Source organism: Lathamus discolor, chromosome 7 (assembly GCF_037157495.1).
Source record: "Lathamus discolor isolate bLatDis1 chromosome 7, bLatDis1.hap1, whole genome shotgun sequence".
Classification (NCBI taxonomy): Eukaryota; Metazoa; Chordata; class Aves; order Psittaciformes; family Psittacidae; genus Lathamus; species Lathamus discolor.
In genome coordinates this window covers 289,363-316,083 of record NC_088890.1, presented here as the reverse complement: position 1 = coordinate 316,083, position 26,721 = coordinate 289,363, and the positions used below count along the sequence as shown (strand labels likewise).

Sequence of the window (26,721 nt, the reverse complement as noted above, 5' to 3'; positions counted from 1 at the left end):
GTATTTACAAGTAACTCCTGCTTCAATACCCTTTTAGAATCAGGCAATTATTGCTATTACTTCCAAAAGGTAACACACACACAGAGCAAGGCTGCAGCCAGAGGTTGGGAGCAGTGAGCAGGGCACCATCCACACCACCCCTTCCACCATTCTTCCCACCCGTTTCTCACTCCTGCTTTGTTACTAGTACTAGTAACTAAGGAATGGGTACAGCTACTGTGACCGTGGGGTTTTCCTATTCTTCGTTATAACAGCATGGAAAAGGCTTACCATACAGCTCTTATCATCTGACCCCTGATACTAAGAACTGAGAAATTTCTAAGGAATTCAAAGAGATAATTCCTCATTTTAATCTCGGTTTCCCTCTGACTCCATAAATTTAATTCATACACACACACATACACACATATGAAATGAATAAACAATGCTTATCTAGAATGATGAATTTAATTACAAGTTCTAAAACCAAGACAAAAATCCTGCTTCTGGGTTTTGGTTTTTTCTTTAATCAGTTTTTTTGGTGCTCCACAAGCTAAATATTCAGGTTGTGTAAGCAAAAGCTTGCCTTTAAAAGCAGTCTTGGCTTTTGTTTTTAATTGAAAAGTCTGAAGAGAATTTCCATTTCCATTTCCATCCCCAGTGCAATATTGCTTCAAACTAAGGAGTCATCAGACATAGCACGACCATTTCCACCAATGAAACACACGTGGTCAACCAGCAGTGAGGCTGAGACAACTGCCAGCTGACCCAGGTCAGGCCAGGAGGTGCCACAAGAGCTGTGCAATGAGACAAGACACACGAGAGAACTGACCTCCCAGGAACAACAGGCTGCAAACAAGGGAATAGCCCTGGAAAGACTGGCTAAAGAAGGAGGTAATTAATACTGCCATTTGTTCCCACCCAACTTAAAACAAATCAGCTTGCCAACAACCAAGAAATCACAAGTAAACCCACTCTAAGTCACAAAAGCAGCATCAATTACTTGAAATATATTCACTTTGTTAACAGATTACAAAAATCTCAAGGGGGTTTATTACACAAAAAGGGACTTAAACATTTCTGAAAATGTCATGATTATGCCTTTTAACCTCCTCCTGCATAGACACACTTCATAAAGCAGCTGTTCCCAGGCAGCTTAAATCCTGTTCTCTAGCAAAGAAACAATTGTATTTTCATAACTTCAAAACTACCTCAATCTACAGGAAACATAAGGAAACGCTGCAAATCCATACAGTTAAGAGTTTAAGTATAGCGTTATTTGCAAGAGGCCTGGCTCCCTGCCCTGCCTGCAGGACTACAGGCTTGTTCCTAAACCATGCTTCACCTCCCTGCGACCCCAGAGCTGCTGCAGTTTATACCCAAGAACCACTCCTACTTTCAAAAACTGGTGGTAGGAAGCTGCCAAAATTGGGTTATTTAGAAAACAAAACACCCCCCCCACCACCACCACACCCCCCTCCCACACTTGGTTTTGAAATTACTCTTCCTCCATTTACCTCTTTTTCACTCCTTGTCCCATTATCTACAATTCAGAAAACATTTTCCCTGCTGTTTTCTACTGGTGCTCAAATCTGAAAAGCTAAGAGGGGTTCGTGTGACTTACAGAGCGCAAAGCCAGGGATTTCCTGTTGAAGGATGGCTCACATTTAATTCAGAGGTATTACAGAAATACCACTTGTCAAGAGGGTTAAGATTATACTCACACTTCCCTCTCTAACACAAGTGCCAGTCTATGCAACAGACTCTAAACTTCTCTGTGAATACTGGAGTGCCTTGAACGATGAATCCCACTTCATGTCCAGTAAATTCCTCATTGGAATCCAAGAATTATTTTTTCACTAGCTAAAATGTGAAATTTCTCGTCAAGTATTACTACCCTCTAGATTGACACGCTCCTGCACAGAAACTTTGCTGCGTAAAAGCCTAGTGCCAGATATCACGTGTACCTCGGAGAACATTGGAGATGGGTGCTCGGCTGAAGTGTGGAATATGGAAACATTCTATTCAAAAAAGCCATGTCAGACTTCCACATGTTCTCTGAGGCTCACTGCTTGGGAACCAGGGATCTGATCTGGGAAAGGCTGAACACAGTAATGACCACTACATTTTTTTAAGGGCTTTATGCATTTTAAAGTAACAGCTGTAAAATACATGACTAATACAGCATACGTAAGAGATAGACAAGATGAAAAAGACATTTTATCTGCATTCAGTACATATTCTGGTGAATAAAGAAACTCACAGCTGGGTGAGCACCTGCCTGACCCAACATGCTGCCCTTACTGCTGCCCACGCTCCAGCATGGCCTCCTCAACCCCCCTAGATCTCAGAGGATTGATCTGGTTTACGCGAGAACAGACTGAAGTCCAACAATCAGACTTCAGCAACAATCAGATAAATGACTGCACCAGCATCTAGCACTGCGGCTGATGGGTTTCTGTGGACAGGAACATGCGAGACCTAAATACCCTTTCCAAGGATACCAGGCTTGGGAAGAAACCCAAACCCTCAGACTGGCCACGCTCCAACTACATGAGCTCATGATTTCACTGCGTACAAACAGGTTACTGAAGGGACACACAAGATGGAAATACTCAGCAGGAACTTTATTTCAGTCTCAATAGCACAGAAAGTCCCTGCTCTTATCAGTAAACAACCGGCACCTTCCCACTGATGAGATAAGCAACAGGCAACCCAGCGCCTGCTCCCCGTGCACAAGAAGCACAATGAGGGCCAAGTCACCGTCAGAATCTTCCTTCCTCTGTGACTCAGCCCCGGTGCAGTGCTCCGGGCCTGGCACATGCTGCTAGCAGGCAGGCAGGGCAGCACAGCCCCACACCGCAGCACCAGGGTGGCAGAACTGGAGTGACTGTACCAGCAAGTCCCTGCCTGGAGCCAGCTCATGAACCAGCAGCTATGTGGACTGATATGCAAGGCCCGGAAGCAGGGAGAGGGAGGAGACTGAGGAGGCCACGGAAAACGTGCAAAGTGAGCCACAGCTGATAAACAGAAACTGCACAAACACACAAGGGAAAAAGATCAGGACCTGCAAGAAAAAACATCTAAGAAAGGGGAAATGGACAAAGACCAGGTCAGAAAATGTCATGGCACCTGCTTTGTTCCAGCTTCCAGGTACAACACACTCAGTGTTGCCCTACGAGTAAAGGCTTCTCCAAAATACTTCTTCCTTTAAGATGTAACTGAACTCAGTGCTTGTTTTTGAAAGCTTCCCAGAAGTAGAGTGAAGTTATAATCAGCTTTTAAAGCCAGTTAAGATTAATTTGAATCCCCAGCTCCAAACCACAACCTCAATTCCCATCTTCTCATTTCTTCTGTAGAGAGCTGGGGAACCAGAGGGGCTCCTGCTCAGAGAAACAGGAGCCAGCCTCCTCCACCAAGGCAGAATCCTCCTCTGCCCTCAGACATATCAGCTAACCTTCCAGGTCACAGGGTGATGTTAACTTTAATCTTAACGATGGTTTAAAGTACAGAAGGTATCAAACAAGAATCAAGATTTGTACAATAAGGTGTTAATCTCACTGTGATTAACCCATGAGCTCCTCAGATCATGCAGTTACCTGCTCTCCTCTGAGCCTGCAGGGACAAGGGCACTTCATGTGCCCTTAACTGGTCCTCTTTAAAGGTCATACCTTTAATTAATTCACAGCAACATTCCAAATGGCAGGTCTAAATTACTATCTTTTTAAACATTTATAAACCAAATACAGATTCTCCTGGAAGCTTTTCACTCCAAGCTGTCTTGGTGAGTGGTTAGGCTCTAGGCTCACCTCAGTAAAGGTTAACGGCACACAACAGATAGGGCTTCATGCTGCACAAGCATGAGGACCTATATGAACCCTGCTATGTGGTGTCAGGGAATAACTAACCAGTTTAGCTGCCAACATACATCAGTCCCCAAGGTCTTCTATTATACTTTCAGACCACTCCTTCAGCTGTACAGTGCTTGCATATAGTGTTCCACGATGAATGCCTGCTGCTGCATGTGGGAAACAACAACCTACACACAACAGACAACAGGACCCCTCTGCTGGGGAACAGAAGATCAAACTCCACACAACACTGTAATGTGACTTGCTGACAATGGGGCACTAGAGCCAAAGTTGCTGTGCTGGGCACTGCTCTCAGCCAAATCGCTGATTGCTGCAAAGCAGGATTAGGAAGTGGTGTTGGGCTGGCTTTGTCTATCCAAGCTTTGCAAAGCACACAGAAAGCTTGCTGTCTCTACAAGATCCTAACAGGCTAAGCCTTTCCAAATGTTTTTCCAACGATCTGGCACCAGTTTGCCTAAAGAGCTGCAGGGCAGCTTCATGTCATGCTGTGCAAACTAACGCAGCAAGTGGCACACGGTACCTATCCCCACACCCAGCAGCTTCACAGCCTGGCCAAAGTGACAAAGGCCATAAGCAACCTCATTACAAAAGCCTGCTGTCCCCCATCAGAACGAGGACCTGGGCCCCTTGCAGTTGTCTGAAGTTGAAGAAGTGAAGCTTAAGAATCCCACTAATTTAGATTGCAGTGTCCTGAATGGCTACAGAAGGGCAGCTGGTAACTCTTCCCTATGGAGCCTGGGGACAACCCCTTGCTCCCAGTGTGTGACAGGGAGGACACAAGATAGGGACAGCACAGGGCAGCCTGCTGAAAGCTCTCTCCCACCCAACAACGAAGAGAAAGGGAAAGTGCTCCCTGGAACCTCTCCATGGGTTGCCTTCCTTGGCAGGAAGGTGGGGGTAGCCTGGCGGTGGTAGGAGGAACTGGCTGCCACACCACACTCCTCCTTCACATCTCCTCTGTGACCTGATCAGGGACAGCAGTACTGCAGCAACTCCCCAGCTCTTCCATTCCTTTCAACAAGGAGAAGGCTGACAGAAACACAGATTACCCACTTCCAGAGCCAAGTGACCTCCAGGACAAGAGCACTGCCAATATTTGCATTTAATTTCATTCAATTTCATTGAACCCTGCCTCTTTGGGGCTGAATGCAGAAGGGAAGAGGATAATCTAGTTTTGGCAAGACCATGTCTTTTTTTGAGGACCCTAAGAAAGCTGGATCTTTCTTTCCCTGGTAGATATGGATCTGAGCATTGGAGGAGGCAGGTCAGGATACTGTCCACACTCAGTCCCCAGCCTCTGGCCTTGACCCAAACCTTTGCAAGGTTTTTGCAAGGAAATGCACTGTTTCGATAACAGTAACTGCATCAATATATTCCTGGCCTTTTGAGACACTGTTCTAAACCTCTCAGGTTTAACTTTATATCTTGAAAACACTACAAAGTAACTTTTTTTCCTCACTATTTCTTTCTTGTACAGAAAGGGAGATGAGCAGCAAGACGACAATATTTACAAAAGACAAAGCTGGAAGAGCAAAATCCTAAGACCACAGAGCTTCCCATCTGAATCAGGCTGCTGGGAACAGCCTGCTGAGTAGTCCTGTCCAGGACTGGTGCTCTGCAACTTGCAATATTTAATTCAAAACACAGTACCAAAGCACCTACCTGTACCGCTCCTCCTGCAGCGTCTGCATTATTAGCGAGTAGTCCCTCTGATAGCGAACCTTAAGGTCCTCAAATGATTCTTCCAGTCTTGCCTGTGTCTCTCGAATTTCTTGAATCTCATGCAGTATTGCATCAAACCCTGAGCTCTGCATATCCAGAGTGTTTGTTTTGGAGCTAGAAGCTCCCACAGGGCCCCCTGTTGTGCTGTTGGCTCCCACCGAACCTGATGTGGCACTGGAGCAATCCTCCTCACTGCCATATTTTGGGCTTGACTGAAAGTTCTGAATAACACCTAAAGCCTTGCTTCCTGTCCCATCTTCCTGGCCTTCTTCTAAGGAGTCTTTCAGATTAGCAATATTGTCTGCACTCCCAAACTTGTTCCTTATGAGGGAGGCAATCTCCCGGGGTTTGGAAACCACAGCTCCTGCTGCTGAATGGGTGGCTTGGGAGAAACTGGAAAGCCCACCTTTCACACTGTCTACTACTCCCTCGCTGAAGCCAGTGACTTTTGCTCCGACATCTTTCAAACCCTGATGCATATCCCTGAAGACATCCTTCGGCTGCCGAGGGATCCCATTCTGCTCAATCTCTCGCAGCTTTCGATGGTAATGTTCTAGTTTCTTCTGCAGCTGCAAGATGGTCTGGGCTGACTTTTGATTCTTCTTCTCAAACACCTGCTTAATGCGGGCGCTTTGTTGCTTGTCTGCGTTATTGGCCAGTTTCAGGTACTCTGCCACATTGTCATCACGGGCCGTTTGTTCAATTTTGATCTGCTCAGTCAACTTCAGTATCTTCTGCTGCAGGTGTGTAATAGCCACTTTTGTACGCTGAGGATCTGGGGTCCCATCAACAGAGTCTGCGTTGATGCTCCCATCAGTGCTCGAGGCCACAGCACTGGAGGTCTGTGCTAAGCTGCTCACGTCCAACCGCTCAATCTAGGCGAGAAGAGAGAGACATGTAAGTGCTAATCACCAGCTTCACTAATATAAACCCCTTCCTTTGTTCTAACACACTTGGCAAGTAGATGTAATTCTGTAGAAATGTACCCTTTTTCAGCGATTCTGTGGTACCAACCAACTGAGCTTCATGTGCTTTACAGACATCTAGGAAAAGCTGAGAAAAAAGCAAAACCTCTTGTACTTAAACCAGCTTAATGGCCTCAAACCACCAAAAACTCAAGCACAGATAAAGACATGGCACCCACGTTTGGCAGGCTGAGTTCTCTGAAGCATAGGTACGAGGCCATCAGCTCTGCCAGCAGGTGAGTAAAGACAGAGCAGGCAACTGTGGAAGAGCAAAACCCACACACACCAGTGTACGGCAAACCCAGGTTATTACCGGGGCTTCACCGGCTGCAAAAAAGCAACGACAAGACTTAGAGAAACCAGGGGGTCTGCTAAGGCCAGAGCCCCCCGGAGCCCGCTCCCGAGCGGCGAGCCTGCGCGCAGGGGCCTCGGCGGGGGGCACTTGCCAGGGGACAAACCCCGCGGTTAGCTCCCAAGTCAAGCGCTGCTCCAGCGCGCAGGAACCGCGCACGCTGACCGAGCCCCAAGGCCTCCCCCGCCCCGCTCCCGGTACCGGTACCTTGTTGCTGCGGCGGAGCAGCAGCGCACGCTCCCAGTGCATGGCTCCCACCCCGCGCCCGCATGGCTACGCCACCACACCTGAGCCCGGCCCCAGCCCAAAAGGCGCCGCGCCCGCCGCCGAGCAGCGCGGCCCCGCCCCCGAGAAGGGCGCCCCGTGCCGGGGCGGAGGCCTCGCCTCGCCCCGCCCCTGCCCGGCGACCCTGGCCCCGGCAGACGCGGACGCGGAGCCCAGCTGCCGCCGGCCGCGCCCCGCGGAGGCCCGGAGCCGGCACCCGAAGTGAGCCCTGCTCCCGCTGAACTCAGACCAAACGCACGTTCCGGCCGCGCAAACGGCCCTGGGACCCGTGGGACGAACCCGCTGCGATTCGCACCCCACACGCCCCGCGAACAAGCAGTAACGCTGCGCGCTTCTGCTCCCCCTTAAACACGGGGTAGCGTCCCGGATTATTCTATTCACACAACTACTCATGTCTTACTCCTGAAACAACTACCAGCTAACTCACAGCCCGCTCCCCAAATGCAGAACTCATTCCCATATTTCTCTTGCCAATATATACTGTACAAACCAAAAATGCTACTGGAGTTAACTGCTCACTCTCCCTATTCCCAACAGCCTCCATCTAAAGCAACAGCCACAAGGCCCCGCAGCAGCTGGCAGCACTGAGCAGCTCAGCAAGGCCCCTTCCCATCTGCAAGGTTCTCGAACTGATGCACTTTCTAGAGGACTTTGCTTGCTGGAAACCACAGAGTATCAGCCATCAGTCTGCAGTGACTGCAGAAATATCGGCTGCTCTCTGAAGCAGGTTTAGCTGTAGAAACCCCAGCTCTCTGGATTAATGGAAAACTAGTGCTGAGAATTCACATTAATCAGTGGGACCAACTATACGCATGTCATTAGCACTGCATAGAGGACATACTGTCTCTGGGATCTACGCAATAGTATATTTCAAAGCAGTACACACTCAGTAAGACACTTCTCCTTGGGATCTCTAATTTCATTAAGATTTTCCCAGAACTGTCACTGATCTGATCTCTTCATATCATCTACAAGAAAGCACAGACCCTGGGTGCACAGGGCATGTACAGTGCCAACCCATACATCACTGCTAGCTTGTGCTCTTCAGGTCCTCCACGTGCAATAGTGCACAGGCCCATTTGCTGCTTCGCCAGCCTGCCCTAATCCGCATGGCTTTTCCATTCAGCACACTGATACAATCTTATTACTCCTCTTAATTGCCTTGCAAAACAAGCTGCCTTCTCAGAAAGACCCTATCAATCCCTCTGTAACAACCTGTGCCTGCTCCAGAGGAAGGAAATCTAAGTATTAACAGCAGATGGAAAAAAGAAAGATCCACAAATGTGATGCAAATTTTTCAGAAATAAATTTGAAATATTCCCTCCCCACCCCCCCCCCCGCAGTATTTGCCCTGGGCACTGGTACAGGTGAGCAAGAGTGGGACTGACCAGTGCCACAGACCAAACATTTCTGCAGATCATGCTGGGCTGTCAGCTCTGCCACAGCACAGATCTGCTACGAGATGAAATCTGCACATTTCAGTGTTGTAGAACTAACGGGACTTTCACATCACTTTGCAACAAAGAGTTTCTATCAGCATAACTTACTCCCAGTTGGGTGCGATTAGCATGTGTGTACAACTACTGTACGCTACACTAATAGAAGACTCTTCCTCTCAGACACCTCTTTCTGAGAAAAAATTTGCACAGACTTTCTCTTCCCCCCTTTTAAAGTCAACTGACTTCAGCACATCTCCTCGGGACATCTTCCCATACCTGTGACAGAAACCAGAACAGCCATAGCAGAATAAACTATGTTAGAATAATTAATCACCAGCTGTGTAGATATTATCCTGGAATAGCAAGATGGGTTTTTTCCAATTAAAAAGCAAAGGGCTGGACAAAGTGCTGTTCTGGAACAGAACTGAGATAATTTAAGTAATTTCTCTGTATTGACAAGGCTTTAGAAAGGGAAGACTCAGCACAAACTGGGTCCCTGGGAAATGCTGGTGACATATTATTGATTTAAGATGACTGGCAATCTGTCCTGAAAAGATGCTGGTAAATTAAATACTGTAATGCTCAATGTTTGTCTAAAAATATGGATTACAATTCAATTAGTCAATCTCACTTGCAGTACAGTTTTCCACCACATTGACTCAGCCCAGCGGGAGTGGACCGGCCTGACCTGCCAGGAGGAACACTGAAAGCTGCCCAGTGCTCTGCTGGCAAGTGAGCCAAGTGTCATCATGTGAGGCCCTTATGCTTCTTCCCCCTCAAGATCTTACCAAGCTACCAGAATTTCAACTGTGTCGGGGCTTCCCTCCCGCAAAAGGTTTTTTGATGTATCTATTCTGCAATACGCAACCCAAAAAGAACCCAGGCTCTGCCTTTTGGCTTTGCTGAAGATTAAACGCAACAGTCCTTTAAAGGTGTTTCACCCTTCTTTGAAAACTACTTCAGCAAAGGCACATACCACAGGGCAAGTCGCCAACAGGATGGATTGGTTTTTAAACAAGCAGGGCAGCTGGCTTGGGCAAACAGCAGAGCTTGGAGCAAGCCTACTGAAAGGAGATGGCTCAGCTCCTGCCTCTCCTCCCTTATGTGGAGCTTTAAAAATGTGACTGAAAAGCATCATGTTACTTGGAATAAAAATATCTAGGGCAAGGTGAGAGAAGGGAGCCAGGAATGACAACCGTGAGAGCAGCCCCAGGAGGGAGCTCACGGTGCACAAGCTGCCTGGATGAACCATGCTTCCCAGTGAGGGGCAGCCAGCACTAATCACAAAGGAACTCAGAAGCTGTGTTGTTTCCTTTTCCCACTGCCGAAGGCAGGACAGTGATGTAAGCAGAAAAATCTGGGAGACTCATTAGGAAGTCCTAAGTTTGGAGCAGCATTGCCAGCAGCCTCGCTGGTGGGACAGTGCGACACAGTGTCACGGGCAAGCACAGGAGCCACCACGGTTACATGACAGTCTGTTCATCACTAAATAGCATCTCTAAGTAACACCTTCTGAGGAATAAAAATTGTGGGGGGGGAATAAAATAGAGCATCCTTTGCATCTGACCACGTCTGCGGTTATAGCATCCACCTTGCACTTTCCCTCAGCAAGCACCCAGTGCACATACATGCTCCTGCACTATGTGAAATCTGCCCTGGTTTTCCTGCCAAGAATACAGAAGAAAAACAAAGAACAGGTCCAGTGCGATTCCTCAAGACACACCACGCAGTTACCCTGCAACACTTCATTGGCCTACTGAATCTCCAGAAACTATAGCAGCTTTGCATTTTAACAGGCTTCCATCTACTTACCCACAGAAACTGCTGGTCATCACTGCTAGCAGCTGCTTTGAGCTGTCCCTATTACACTCTCAAATCCAAAAGAAAATGAGAACTGGCTAAGGAAAGCTCACAGACAGATAGGTAGCTCAAGGAGGTCTTGCTGTGCATTTTTCATAGTAGGGCTCACTGGTTAGATTGTAACTGGGGTTTCTAAAAGAGGTAAGCAGCCTTTGCCTTCTGGCAATTAACCCTCAAAATGGTGGGAAGATCATCCTGGTTATGGCAAAAAACAAAAATGAAAAATGACCCTGAAAAAAAGACAAGAAAAAATTCCAATACAATCCCTTTGCCTGCCCTGGATAGCAGCTAGAGCTGGTAAGACCAGAAGGAAATGGCTTTATACCTTACTCATGGTAGTTAAATGATCATGAGTGATGATCACCATGGCACATGTGTGCTCCTGCACACCACCCAGAGCCAGGTGTGCCACATGGCCTTGCTTTGCACAGAGGGGAGGAACTGGCAGGTACCTGACACAGACAGGAGGGCAACAGAGCTCTGGAGACCTGAGGGCTCTTCAGCATTCCCTGTCTTTGGTGGGGATGCCAAGGGAACCACCCCATGACAAGGAACTCAGTGATGTTTCTGTTCTTAGTAAGTTTCCAAACACGGTGCATTGTGAGGCTGCACGGACCAGCAGAACTGCAGGAACACTGCGGGAGGAAAAAGTGACCTGGGGCTGATTCGCTTGGCACCAGTGCCCAAAGAAACACACACAGAGCCATGGCTGAGGCACATGTACAAACCCTCACCCACAACCTGGTATCTGGTAAAGCCAGCTGCAGTGTGACTCTCCCCTGGCCTTGTTATCTAGTTCGATATGGAGATGGGAGGGGCTCTTCATTAGGAACTGTAATGACAGGACAAGGGGTAACGGGTTAAAACTTAAACAGGGGAAGTTTAGATTGGATCTAAGGAAGAAGTTCTTTACTGTAAGGGTGGTGAGGCACTGGAATGGGTTGCCCAGGGAAGCTGTGAATGCCCCATCCCTGGCGGTGTTCAAGGCCAGGTTGGACAGAGCCTTGGGTGAGATGGTTTAGTGTGAGGTGTCCCTGCCCATGGCAGGGGGGCTAGAACTTGATGTTCTTAAGGTTCTTTCCGACCCAAACTATTCTATGGTTCTATGTGACTTCATCTGCTGTTTCAAGTGTCAGAAACAAAGTTCAGCCATAAAGCAACCAAACTCCTATCTCTCAGCAGCAGAAATCTCCAAAGGAGACCAATATCTCAATGTCAGCAGTCACTGGGGGTGGGGGAACAGTAAAAGACACTATTGCCACGTGACACTGTACCTGCGGTAACAGAAAGAATTGCACGCAGCATTGTCACAGCCAACACAACCTATTCGGCAGGGAAGCCTCTGTCAGTGCAGTACAAGGGCTGGTCAGGCCATTCCCTGCAGCATCATGAGGGCTTGGAAGGCTCCACACATCCCCCTTGTGTGAATCAACCTGCCTGGGGCACTGTGAGAATGCTGCCACTAGCTGGTTAAGAGGGAACTGAAGCTAACTTACACCTCTCCCACCCGCAGCTCACACACACACATCCCTGTCTACAGTGCGCTGAGGTGAAGAGCATCACACAAGCTGCGTCCTTGGATGGACAGCGACTTGCAGGACCAGGCACCACTTCTGCCCACAAGTGTTTATTTACACCCCAGAGACAGAAGGGGCTGGCACAGCACAGTGTACCAGCTCCCTGAAGATCATGTCTGTGGCCCCTTTGACTGCTTTTAAAAATCCAACTGCTGCCCAAGACCTTACCTTCTTCACCTTAAACTTCTGAAATCTTGAGAAAAAGTATTTCTGAATGCAGAAGAGTAAGCAAGGCTTGGTGCTCCAATTAATAACGCTTTTGCAAAGGTACAGACCAGTCAGGAAGAAAACCAGTGGTGCTGGGTGAATAAACGGGGCAGTAACATTGACATTACAGGTAAGTCATTATGGGTAAGCAAGTCCAAGGGAACAAGTACACAATCTGAATGGAAAAATAGGGAAGAACTGAATTATACACAAGGGCTTGCAGGAACTTCATTTTTGAGGTGAAAAAGGATGACACAGCAAAAGATGTGGCCAAAATAACATTCATGGATGTTTATTTAGCAGCTGCAGATTTTAAATCAAGGAGGGCCTGCCAATCAGGCCAGAAGTTACAATAATAAGGATAGGAAATGAGGTAAAGCTGAACAAAATTAAGTATAGGAACTGGGAGGAGAGGGTGGAATTGGAAACAAGTTTATACAAGGTTTTATCAGAAAGTAACTATGTCAAATGTCAGGGGCTTTTGCCTTTTTTTCAAACTGGTTGTTTTCCCCAGCATGTCCGAATCACATCTCATTACCTTAGAGACAAAACTAATTGCTAACACTTCCCAGAAAGTAATTTGCTGGGGTTTTTTTTATGCTTCCAGCCGCTATCTCATAAATACAGATTATTATCGCATCTTACACACTCATTTGTAAAGAACAGAGTCTAATTTTCAGATTGCAACTTAAATTTGACTTGCAAAGGAATGGAGCAAACTGGGTCTGGAGTCTGGGAGAACAGATGTCTGCGTGATCACTGTACAGAACATCTTCACGGCAGAGCAAGGATTGCTGCCCCTTTTTCAGGAGAGGTTTCTCTATTGAACATGCAAGTCATCCCCAAATACTTTGTCTAAAGGACTCCTACCTGAGCACAGCAACTGCACTTTGACATTTACTTCTCTTTATTTATTTTTAGCTGAAGGTACAACACACAGCCTGCCTGTAATCAAAATTCATCCTGGAAGCAGTTCATCCAGTCAACAGTTTATGCATAAGATGTAAGTATTTCAAACCAGCAGATTCATTTTTCCTGGGAACACAGGTCATTTGTCATTCCTGTGTAGCCTTTCTTGACATATTGTTCTCTTATTTAAAGCCCTTCTACTGTAACATACACATAGCACATCAGCTAACACGCCGTTCCCAGAAAGTTACACAACAGAACTGGCTTTAGAGGGTCCTTTCCTGTTCAAAAGTAGCATGTGGTTTAGCTTTCAGTGCTGTAGGTGCTCCAACATTAGCAGCAGATAAATCTGTAAGATTGCTCCAAGTGGCAAATGAAGCTTGTCAAGGGCAAGGAGAGGCAATGTAGGCAAAGGGCAGCCCTACAGCACAAGAACATACACGCTCCCAGGGCTGTAGACATGCTGCTTTCAGAAACCTAAGAAGAAAACACTAATCAACGAGGCATCAGAGGGAAAGATGTGTTCAAGGAATGACGAGCACCCGGCAGAGCAAGGCCTCAGGGAACTTGTCCAGAAACCCACAGAATTAACCAAATACTGAAATCACAATGTTGTTTCAGTACTCTTGTAAAAACCAAGAAGCCTCATCCAGAGCTCCATCTAGAAACAAACCCTACTGCAGCAGCACCTCCACAGCACAAGGTGAAAAGTTGCTCAGGTCTGTGTCTGGTCTGGAGGACACAGAACAGGGAGGGTGTCCTGTGCTGAGTGCTTCCCTCCCCAGCTCTCAAGAGGTGATATATTAGCCTGATGTTACACATGCCGAGATGCCAATATACAGATCCATCAGCCTGGAATGTGGAATGTCAACAAACCCTCTGCTCTCAGGGCCCAACGCTCTGCACTGCTTCAACTCCGCACTTCCAACAGAGCCATTCCCAAGAGCCACCTGTGTGTCACTTTTGTTGTGAAGACCAATAAATGCAGTGAGAAAAAGTACATGTCCCAGCATGGAAGACCTGGATCTTCCCAAAGGAAAATAAGGAGTCTTTAAAATAAATGTGCTTAGACATACATACTTCGAACACAACATTAACAGAATGCAACTTCTCAGCCACATTTCCTGCAGACGATAAAAAACACCAGGCAAACATTCATCTACGGCAAAGGCAAATGGCAAAAAGAAGTCTGGATCCTGTATTTCTTGCTCCTTCAAACACCAGAGCCACAATGCACTGGACAGCTAACTGCAGCAGCTTGCAGAGAAGTATCTTCTGTTTTGCATTGGAGAGCAGAGTGTCAAAGCCCTTACTGTCTCTCTTCAATATTTAACAAACGTGGGGGGAAAATACAGCTTACTGTTAATTCAGGCTGTGAAAGTGCAATGCCGAGCTAGACAGTTAAAGCAAAGCAAAGTACTTATTCATTTCTGAAGGTCACTGACTCCACGGGAAGCAGTACGCACTTACTCTATTTTTACCTGGAGGAAAAATATGATTCTGCAGTTTGTTTACTACTTCCCGAAAATACACTTTGCACAGCTAAAACAGCAAACCAAGAAGTCACATCTAAAAAGCCACCAATCCAAACACCTCTCTCTGACATGGGGTTGTGTTTCCTGGCCCCTTCTTCCAGCATTCATTATATCACACAAGCCAAATCCCAAAACAACCAAAACAGAAAGCTCCCAAAAGCAGTACCACGTTAGATCTTGTTTATAGATTGCAACACTCACTCAGGTAGGAGCTGTTTTCAGACTTCCCAGGTTCCGAAATGAAGAAAAGCTATGCAAAAAACCCACCACAGTGACTCCACAGCAGCGCCTGGAGGGAAAAACAGCATTTCCATGGCTGATGCCACAGAAGGAGGTCAAGTTCTACTGGGGATTTAAATAAAACAGCCCAGTAAGACACCTAATGCTGTTCCAGTGGTGCTCCCCCATCTTCTCACCTTTGCAGGCTCGCACAAGTCCCTCTCGCAGCACATGCAGGCACAGCAGCACCACATAAGCATCACCCTGGTGCCTGGTGCTGCTTGAGCCGCCGGCCCGGCCCCATCCGCCACCAGCCCCAGCGGGCTCCGGGCCCCTGCTGAGCCACCACGGTGGCTCTGCCCAGCCCAGCATCGTGCGCAGGGCTCCGGTGCTGCTGGAGCACACCCACAGCCAGCCCGCGCCCGCTCCCTCGGCTGCCAGCATCTCCTTCAGAGGCACAGAAGGGCCAGGGCTGACAGATTTAAAGCTACAGGGCTTTGGCTTCCCACCCGTGTTCAACGCATGGCACTATTTATAAAAGTGCGCCTTTGAGCCAAAAAGACTGCACAGGGAACAGACAGCCCCACCGGGAGCAAACTGACAGCATCAAGGCGACACACGAAACAATGACTTGGTGGCAAGATTCAAGCAGAATGAAAAATGGAGATTCAAAGAGGCCCAGCAGGATAGAAATCCACCCACAAACAGAGGTATACTCTATTTATAGCACCACTGAAACACTGCTATTTGATAATGGCGAAATCAAATTTCAGAAAATTAATGTGATCTCCTGAAAGGCTGAAACTCTAATTAGGAACTAATTGTCACAGAAGGACTCAAGTACAGAGCCAGCAACAGCATTTTAACCACAGCTGTCACTGGTGCATGAAGAACTCTCACTGCCTCTTAACCAATGCCCTGGACCTCCCTGTCAAAGGAAAGGTGTTGTACCATCTTATTTAGAAGATGTAAAGCAAAGGCTGATCACCCTGTTTGTGAAAGCTCTGACTCACAGCACCTTCTGCCATCAAGCCCTAATCCTTCAGACACATCTTTAAAAAGCGACCCTCACCTCATGGCTGCTTCTCCCCTTGCTTTCCCGTCTCACTGATAGTTCCTGTCTGCAGCAAGTATCATTACTCACCTAGGGCAGAGGCAAATGATCACAAAGCCAAGCCATACGTAAGAGAGGTTTGACATCTTCAGAACCATTAACTCAGAGCATGCAAGGTGCTCCCAAGGCTAAACACCAGGAACTGCCAAATCGACAGACTGGAAGTGGGCATTCAGAGGCCTCCTGCGGCGTTAGCCATGCAGCCCGGCTGCAGCCAGCAGGATTCAAGGATGTATCTCTCCTTTTTGCCTATCTGTTTGAGCCAGATGGGCTCAAATATCTGTCAGAGGCTCTATCAGACATTGCAGTGCTTGGCTTCGGTAGGGTTGGGTTGCTTTGGTTTGATTTTTTTTTTAGATCATTCTCTTAACCCACAGTAATGCACAGGCAATGTGAAGAACCTGTGCACTGAAATGTTAATTCAGAAAAATATACATTTCAGCATATGTTTCATAAAATATACATAATGCGAGAAAACCCCTGATGGACTCAAAGCATGGGCAATGTGGAAGAAAAAATTACTGACAGCAAAATTCAGTTTTCATTAGGAAAAAAAAAAAAGAGAAAAAGAGGAATTAAAACCTGAAAATGTGTTCTGTAGGAGCCATGGACAGAGGAAAAACAGCTAAAAACCCCATTGCCTTAAATTAACCTAGTATGTCAGATGACATTTCTGGAAAAGCATTATGATAAAGTATATTGTAAGGGGCATTTAGAATAGGAATTGAGAATAAAAATTCTACATAGAACAAGCAGCAAAGTCTGAAAAGCCATCTTGGTATGGACATATTAAAAGATACATCCACAAAAGCATTTTTGTGGGCATTTCTGCAGTGTTAGAGAATACAATACAAAGGGCAAAGGATGAAGGAACAGGAAAAAAGGAGGACAGCAATCAAACCAGCATGTGGTGCAATCCCGCAACTGGGTTGCATGCAGCCACCAAAGTGGAATGTACTGCCCTGCTCTGGTACAGATCTGGGTTCTGCAGTGGAGTTCACTGACGTTTTGCTCAGCACGAACATGCAGCAACAAGAACCAGCAGAGCTGTGTTCCCTGACACCCTGTACAACGTCAGCTGCTCAGAGCCATTCCCTGTTCAGCAGGTCTGCAGTTAGGAAGAGATCCCAGGACACACGGCGGCAGTAACTGAGCAGAAACGCGCACGAACAGGAATGAAAACTACACAACTGACCATATCACCATATATTTAATACTTCAATGCAGTGCCATGAAAATGAGTGCAAGACCTAGATCTAATTCAACTGACATTTTCATTGCCATTTCTCTATGGGGATTCTCAGGGTTAAATGGTAAGAAGGTTTCTAAAAAAGTTACTACCTCATGGGATATTAGATATTGAGATTCTTTGGTCATGGAGCACTGCTTTAGCAAGAGGCAGACAACATTCAGGCTAGTGGAGCTACTTTAAAGGAGGTTTTTGAAAAGGAATGTTGATATTCCTCACTGACCAAGGCCAAGCGAGTATACTGAGAAACCATCAGATTTCTATTAATGACAGCAGATCCCACCTAAAAGAGGTGAAATTTCTGTTGCAGAAAGAACATCACTAGCCGCCTTTGGGAAGCAGTTTATGTTGTGTTCAACCCACCTTGACTCACAGGAATTTCACTATTATTCAGATAGATCATTTCACTGTATAAAGCAACAAACAGATCTATGAAAATAACATGAAAATATGCTCATTAGTCTACTTCATATAATCATAGAGTCTTCACGAGCTTTACAGAGCAATAAAACCAAAACCAACCTACCAGGCTGAGTACTACCTCCATCAAGAGAAACCAGTCTTACTCCTCAGCGAAGAGGAATGCATGTTTTCTTCAGTGCATTCTGTTACCTCCCTCAAGGGCAGCAACAGCACGCTGATGTTTGGTGCTGCTACAAGCAGGCTTCTATACCCAAGAAGAAATAGAAACATCCTAAAATGAGCACCAACAGTTACTCCTCTGTGAAAAGAGAACTCAAACAGCTCTGGCAGGTCACCGCTACAGCAGCCCGGTGGAGCTGGCCTCGTGCAGGAGAAGCTGGCCGCTGCAGCAGGACCACATGATGGGACCAATCCCCAGTACCGTGGGGGACACCGGCATCTCCTGGCATCCAGCCGAGAGCAGAAAAAGCCTCATAAACCAAGAGAGCTCCAAGAGGGCACTGAGCACCCTGGCTCGCCCGCAGGCCCCACCACAGCGCAGCGACCATCACCAGTTTGCATTCTACAGCATTTCTGTCCTGAAGTTACTTGGTAAAGCTGGAGAGAGGAGGGGTGGTGGAGGAGACAAATGAGCTCTGATGCAGCTTAAAAACTTACAGAGATTAGATGCTCACATGACCCCTGTAACATGATGAGAACTCTTTCTAAAACCCCTTAAAACAAAAACATTTTGGGAAAAAATACAACAGGGTCTAGATCCAGACATATGGGGAAACAGGAATGCTGCCAAGTGTTACGGAATGTGAAATAAGGAGCCAGAGAGTGAGAAGCTGGTGGAAGATTCAAGAACTGAATTGCGATCCTGCCTTCACTGTGCTGCTCCCCAAAGTGGTGCTTGGACTGTAGAGAAAAGGTGACCTCAGACGTGTCACACTGCACACCTCAGTCTCTTCTACATCAAGCACTGACACAACCAATCACAGACGTCAGACCAGGCTGGAGGGTCCTCACCAGTGATGGGCTCCTTCAGCTCCCTATACAGAGACAAATGCAGGGCAAACTCACTCAAGCAAAACTGCACGTGTAAGACAGGTCTTACTGAAAATGGGGTTAGACCAAGACAAACTCATGACTTCCAGGCACACAAGGGTTCCTGCAATACACCTTCTGTCTCTTTACACATCTGGAAATGTTTTGCACTTCCAAGTGTAATTATAAAGAAGGACAACTTTAAGTTAGTTACATCAGGAAAAAAAATTCTACCCGACTGTCCTCAAAGGAGGCCCATAGTAGGCATACAGCTCACAAATCCCCCATGCTAAAGATAAAAAGCCAGCTGAGGAACCTGCTTCTGTCACTGTGTCACTCTCAATAGCTTCAACACTAATACTTCAAATACAGAATCTCTTCTAAATGTAAGCACTGATCAGACATTTACATATGATGTTGCAGCTCCAGTCCTCCCACCTAGGGAAAGTGGAATGCAGAGCTGCACAGGGTAAAGGAGCTGATGCAGCTGAATGTGGAAAGCTGGCCATGGAAGAAAGCACAATCCATGGGGAAATCACACACAACTGCCCCATGCACAGAGAGATTCAGTCTATGCACTAGTGACTAGGCAGGCAGAGTTGGAAGGAGATGAGCAAGCAGAAAGCAGGGGGTGTATGTACATGTGTATACAAGCAGAGTAATGAAGGAATGGAAGTGTGTGCACACAGGCAGTGTTCAAGACCAAGCTGGACAGAGCCTTCGAGCAACCTGGTCTAGTGTGGAGTCCCTGCACATGGCAGGGGGCCTGGAACTGGATGACCTTAATGTCCTTTCCAACCCAAACCATTCCATGATTCTATGAAGGAGGAAGAGAAGAAGGAAATACATATATATATATGAGGAGAAGGAAAGAAGGGGAGAAGCAAAGGAAAAATTGCTGATTAAAACTTTAAGACAGGAGGACTTGCTTGGCAGCCAACGCATTTTAAGCAAGTATTATATCCAGCTATTGCATGGATATGTATTTAGCTTTTTTGTTTTCCTAACATGCAATACAGCAGTGACAGCTTTTTAACTTCAATCAATTCCTTCATCATGTACTTTTTGTGCCTGACTATACCTGTGGTTGTACATTATAAATACTTTTGCATAACCAAACTAAATGTAATACGAGTATCTCTCAGAATACACGTGGACTGTGCAGTGCGTACATTACTCTTATCCACTTGGCAATTGTAAAATAGCAACGTCATTACAAAAGCTGACATAATTTTCAAATTAGTAATCTATATTATCTAGCGTGCGTTTTCTGCCAGTTCAGCTACAGAGCTATGCGTCAGCAGCTAAGCATGGAGCCCAAGGACTAAACCCACCAGAGTTCAGCTGGGACTGCATGCTCAACAGCAGCCAAGTCATTCTGGGGACTTCAGAAAGAAAACATTCTTTCTAAAGTCCAAAGAATTCATAATTCTCTTGATCTGCTTGAAACATAACAGGCTCAGCTTTCTTCTAAGCTAGGAAATCCCCCTCCAGATAAAGCCAAAATAAGTGGGTTTATAAAGAACAAACCACCTGCCTTACATGTACTTAATGCTCACTTCTCTGTTTAGACAGACAGCAGGCAGGAAGATGCTCAAGCATTTTATTCAACTCCTTAAACAAATCACGGACTCCCTAGAAACAAGGATCTGCAGAAACCTCTTACTAACACTGCAAACCTTATTCCTGATACAGCACTTGAATCCATCAACAAGAAATGTCATCCTCCTCCCTTTCCATCAGCTCCCTCCTGAAGAGCAGTTCACTTCTGCAGCTTTTTTAAAGTCAGGGTAAATGGGATCCTCGATGCTGGAGCTGTAACAGACACGACGCATCTCCTGAAAACATTTCTCCTTGGTTTGGAAAGTGCTGCATGACACAATGAGGAACAGTGATGTTTCCCTGTCTCACAGCCTCTACAATGGCCATCGTCACCTAGGGCTGTATCACTGCTTCTTTGTGGGTCCTAGCTTTGAGTACAACTTTCCTTGTACTTAGCCACACTGAAAATACCAGTTTGATAAAATAAGGAAAAGGAAAGAAAAATAGGAAATAAAGGGACCTCATTTGTTGTGTTCAACAAAACTTCTGGTCCCACAAACAGGGATTCTCTCTCAGGAAACAAAACCTTTCTCCCTAACTTTTTTAAAAGCTGCTGCTGGGGCTTTCAGGGCAAGGAGGATCCCTCTTCAAAACCACTGACCTCAAAATCTTATTTGTCATGCAAATCAAAGATATCTTTGGTATGAAATGACATAACACAATGACAGTTTGCAGTGAAGTTTTAAAACAGGCCGTATTACCTACTATTTTTCTTCACAGCTGGCAAAGTACTAAGCCTTCAGTTAAAGATCTTGGAAAGCCAACTACTGACAAAGCTGAAAACACCATCTGATGAGCCATTCCTGCAGGTTTTGTGACTATTTTGCAGCTGCTGACAACCTTACAAGAACTTCAGGCTCATAAGGTTGAAGAGGGCAAGGACATCTCTCTCTCTTGGGAGGAGGTATTGACTTGATGTCTTCCACTATCTCCACGCAGATGGAGAATCATGAAATCAGACTTTGGCAAGTAGTGGGAAGAACTAATGGAGTTTCAAAATAATCTTATTTAAATACTTAGTTGGATATTTGTATGTTTCTGCAATATGTGATATTAAATATTTAAGAGCTCTCAAAGAACTGGATGTTCACTTCTAAGTTTTGTCCAGAAATTTGTTACAGATAAATCACTAAATTTCAACAGAACTCGTAGAAAAGGCAACATTTAGTAGTGAGATTTAAATTCTCTAAACTTACCAGTGCAATACTAACAGGATGTCAGAGTATATACACAGTTAATTAATTTACAACACTTTGCTTAAGGAAACAGATGGAAAAGTTAACCAACTGCTACCTTAAGGTAGCCTTAAAATGCACACAGATTACTGAAAATTCAAAGCCACAAGATTCGCCTTTATTGACTAAAACTTTATTTAGCCAGTGAAGAGTTACTAATCGAACACTAATCCTGAATCAGTAACCTCAGCACTAGGAGGCATCTTGACTAAGGCTTTCTGGTTAATTACATGGTGATTAGGAAGTTTCTGCACAGCTGCACTCCCTACTCACAGGTATCTGGGCTTGATCCATATTAGCCCCAAAACTGAAAGCCAACAGCTTGTTCCCATGCTCACTGCCCAGGGACAAGGGCTAAATCCACCTCCTTGCTGGCATATACAAACTACAAACCGCTGTGTGATTATAAATGCTGCAATAATCTAACAGTACAAAGTACCATTTTGATCAGAAGCACTTTAAGCTAATGCATTATTTAACATTTGCCTTCTAATTTAAGCTCCTAGACTTCAAAGTCACTGCACAGAACTGGAGTTCCCTCCTCTGTACCTAGCTACTGGGATAAAGTCAGGATTGACTGTATTTGTCTGTTTTCAGATTTCATTCCAAGGATGCTCTCCACAGGACTTGCGTTCCCTGGTCACAGTTTGCTGCCCTGGTTTTAACCCCCGTAAGAAAACCAGTCCTTCCTTTGCCCACACACATTTCCAGAAGTATTCAAAATGTTTCTACAAGTACTTTAATAATGAAAGAAAGATCAGTCCCTAGATGTTGCAGCCTCTAGCCCTGAAGTGCAGCTGTACTGATGGTGCTATTTGTAACCAGTTTAGCACAAATGATGCCAACACCCTGAATGTCAAGGGAAAGGCCAGGTAGGCTCTGAGGACGCCCTGAGAGTGAAGTGCCACCAGGTACGCATTCATAGCCCAGTGTTACTAGCCAGCAGAGTGCTCCAGGACCTAGGGTGCAGAGGAAACCTGCTGTGAACAGGCCTGGAGAGGTCCTGCAGGTCCCTTCTCTGAGGGCACCCTCCCCATTACTGCTGCATCACAACAGTGATGAGAACTCTGGGTGCTGCCTGCCAAATTGCTACCAGACCAGATCTGCATACACGGTTAAAACAATGTCTATTTAGAAAATGACTTCTCAATATTTATAACCTAGTGAGGAGAAACTTCAGAAAGTATTTGCTGAGCTTGTCTACTCCTACAGCTATTCATGTGATTATCTAAAACCTCACTTTACACTAATTTTTTAGCACTGATTAAGCTCCACTTCCAAATGCAAAATGGAACTTTAAGGACTTCCATCCAAAGCACATGCAACACTAGATTATATCCCACTGAAGCAGAGTACAGAAGAAAATTCTAGTTTGGTGGCAGAAGATCAAGTCAGAAATCTTCTGGTCTGAAACGGAAGTGGCTAACTCACTTTCTTCTTTCTCATGAGAAATCAATTGTCCATCCCTCCCGGTGTATCTGTGCTGCAGTGGAGCCCAATCCTGCCTAGCTACAGGCTCTGTGTTCCCTCTGGCCTACGCTTACGCACGGGCTGCTGCATTCCTGAGGAGGCCAAGCGGTTCCTCCAAGAGAAACATCTGGAGATCAGGAGTCACACTGGCCAAGGTCTGCTCTGGCCATCTACTGCCCAGGTCAGCCCTCTGACACTGCCGGCCTCATGCTCACAGTCCCTCCCATCACCTCCCAAGGCACCCCCGTGTCACTCTGCCTCGTCTGAGAAGGCTCACAAACAGCCAGGGCAGGAGGAGCTGATGGGAGCTGGGGTAGCCCTGGCACCGTGTCGCATGTGGCTGATCACTCCCGGGGACGGTAGCCTGCAGCTGTGCCAGCTCGCTAGTGCTTGGACCCTGGCGTGGATGCATGGCAGCCCTGGGCACTCCTTGGGAAGGGAGGAAGACTACCTGTCCCCAGGCTCCATTCCTGTCCTTTTTTCCAGGTACAGGAAAAGCTCACAATCCAGGATGTTTTAGTAATTATTTTTTTAAATAGGCAATTAATTTGTTAACCTGTCAGAAATCTGCACATATAAAACTATCTTCCTTCTTCCTGACATGGTAAAATACTAAATAAAGACTTCTAGCATGCTCTGCAACATTGCTCTGGCTCAGCAGAAAGCCCAATCAAGGCACAATGCCCAGTCTGCACAAAGGATTAAGTTTACCAATAAAGCTGCAACATAAAACTGCACAGTGATGAAATGAGATTTTCAAACTAGGTTTGGTGTGTCGTTTCTCAACACTGCTGGCACAAACACTATTAGTGTCCTATGTAAGTTTAACTGATACAGAATACACCTACCCCCCAAAAACCATTTCTTTCATTGTTAACACTGTTTTCACCAATAACATAAAGGCAAACAGCTGTAGCTGAAATCGCTTTTATTTCTACCAAACAAAATTTCACTCATCAGCTCTCAGTTTCACTGGATTATCTATGCATCAAATTGATTATTTCTGGTTACCACACTGTTAAAGATTTTTGAACTACTGAACTCTACCTTCTCATTTTTTTTCCTTACTAAAAGATAAGTAGAAGAAAAAAACCACCCCAAAACCCTAAAAAAACCACAAAACCTCACAAAAAGCATCTCCTCAGCCTTCAGCAACTCTCTTGGTGGTTTGGTTAGTGCCACTCAGTGACTAAACTTCCTTAAAGTGTCCACAAAGACCACTGACACACTGAGCTGCTGTGTGCCAATCACGGTATCTGAAGGTGCGAGTTGTCTTGGCCACTGCGAGGCAGCTGCATTGGCCTGAACCTAAAGTCTGGAGACAGAGACTCCAAGATTTTATTCCTACCTTGCAACAAGCTTAGGGTGTGCAATAAGCACACAACATGATGGGTTACTACAGCTTAGCTGACACAAGCTAATTTGCAAACTCAGTAATACATCTGAAGTCTTACATTCATTAAAATGGCTTGGATACATTTCATTTGATAGCTCTCCTCTCAGCTCAAAAGTGAAAGGTGATCTCAGAACATGCTTCTTGATTATTAAAGGAGCTTCGTGTCCATTGTCATTTACAGATGCACTTCCTCAGGAAAGCAGTATGTTTTTCTTTCTGTTTGCTCCTGAATGCTTTTCTGCCGTGAAAGGAAAGTCACAGCATAACTGAAAATTTTAAGCCGTATTTGAAACTGATCAAACTTCCACAAAAATCCTAAAACCAGAAAAGTTGATGAAACTCGCTGATAGCAGCATGTAAAATTCAGCAAGCCCATCCATCAGATTTGTATAATATGATTTCTGAAGTAAGCTAACACAGCTAGAACTAATAATGTTACAACAGACTGGGTGTGGAGGAAAGCAGGCTCCCCCTGAACCATAAATAAGATGTGAATATGTTCTAGAACACAAAACCAAGACATGAATGGAAACTATGAAGAGGGCCACCGATTACGAGGGTGATTTCAGACAAAAGAAAATACTGTTGCTCTTGCAGGTTTCAGAGCAAGTACTGAACAAAGTAAGTATCCCATCTCTGTGTGCACACTGGATTCACCATGTGCAGGAGGCTGGCAAAGTCAGTGGCTGGCAAAAAACATCCTGAGTGACTTCACTGACTGATCAATCCAAAAGTCACGCACTCTGATAACCTTTGGTCACCTTGATCCTATCCAGAAGCTTAAGAAATTACATCATATCAAACCATTGTATGCCGGCAGAGCCGTAAAATGATAAAATCTCTCAAGATGTGTTCAAGCTCAACACACTGCCAACAGGAAATTCTGTCCCTCCCCACAGCCTCAAGAGGCAGTTGGCTGTTGCAGAAACTAGCATTTGTGTTTGAGTATTTTCAGGTTGTGTTTGTCTTCCCCATCAATCTTTCCCAAATTAGCATCCCGTTCCTTTCCAAATACTAGTCTACGGGTTATAGCATGTGCGACCTTAAATCCAAACTGATGCATTATTGATGGTGAAGAAATGGCTAAATTGATGTTGTCTTCGGAATTGAGTTCTTGATAAAGCAGGAAGCATTTGCTTTTGCATTTCTCTTAAAGTAATTTGATTTAAAAATCTTTTAATACTACAGACTGCTCAGGAAGATGCTCCTGGCTCTGACCTTTTTCCATTGGTTTGTCTCTCACATTGCACCCGTTGCAGAACTGACTCCCAGGGCGTTGCTTTGCACATCTGGACACCCACGAATGTGTTGTTTCTACACCTGTCCGTTCACAGTTCGGGGAACTCTGACCAGCAATTAAATTGTTCAGGATATGACCCTAGTTCTGTAAACAAATGGACCACTATTTGCCCTGGCTATGTTACCAGCCACCTTCTCTGGGTTACTGGTAACAAAGATTCCAATTGATAACATCCTGTAAATTTAATAGCTTGGTTAATCTGAGGAGGCTGTGCCATCCTGAAGAGCAATAACAAATCCTCCTGAACAGCAAGTCAAGTCACTGTCCTAGGCTGGTACCTCTTGGCGGCCTTGGTGAAAGCAGAATGTCAAAACAGTATTTAAAAAACCCAAAAAAAACCCAAATGAAAACTACAGGAAAAGAACAGCCCCAAACCCCCCAAGCCCCCACTGTTGTGTTTTACAAAAAAAGAAACCCCACAACTCAAAGCTGTTTTCAACAACAAATACATAATTCTTCCTTGCAGATGACCTACAAAAACGTTTTTGTTTGGTTTTTTTTTAAGTATGCAGCACTGTGCTATTTTTTTCCATTGACAGCTTATAAAAGACCACACAGACCATGTCCTTCCCGCTACAAAATTTCTCCCCTTTAAACCACATTTCCTTAAACTGTAGGAATATGAATAGCAGAAAACCTGATCTCTCCTGGCTTTGTTGGCAAGGTACTGAAGACCCAGATAGTTGGTGCTACGCAGATGACACAAGAAACCTGAACTGTTAAAACCCAAAGTATTAGTCATGGAAATGGAGTACGTACCACAGAAAAAGCTGAAAACAGAGTGACTAAAAATATATTCTCCTTTTAAATAGTTCAGTCATCACTTATCTTTTGCACTAGTTCTCCAGGCATCTCAGCCTTGCTTTGGTAATCTCTCATCTGAAAATATAAACCCCTTCCTTGTAAGCTGCATAAAAGCAAAACCCACCCAAGCCAGGGTCTCCTTTCTACTCTCCGCTCACCTCTAAATTCTGTCAGTGGC

General features: G+C 45.6%; 1 protein-coding gene across 13 annotated transcripts in view; it reads right to left on the bottom strand.

Moving 5' to 3' along the window:
• Positions 1-26,721, bottom strand: part of TMCC1 (transmembrane and coiled-coil domain family 1) — an 83,831-nt gene that overhangs the window by 8,180 nt on the left and 48,930 nt on the right. For 10 of the 13 annotated variants that reach the window (XM_065687826.1, XM_065687830.1, XM_065687838.1 and 7 more), the window contains one exon: positions 5,514-6,448. In XM_065687826.1, coding sequence (XP_065543898.1) covers positions 5,514-6,448 — 935 coding nt within the window. Of the gene's footprint in view, positions 1-5,509; positions 6,449-6,717; positions 6,931-7,097; positions 7,190-26,721 lie in introns of those variants that run through there. The other 3 variants (XM_065687834.1, XM_065687836.1, XM_065687833.1) reach the window with 3 other exon arrangements.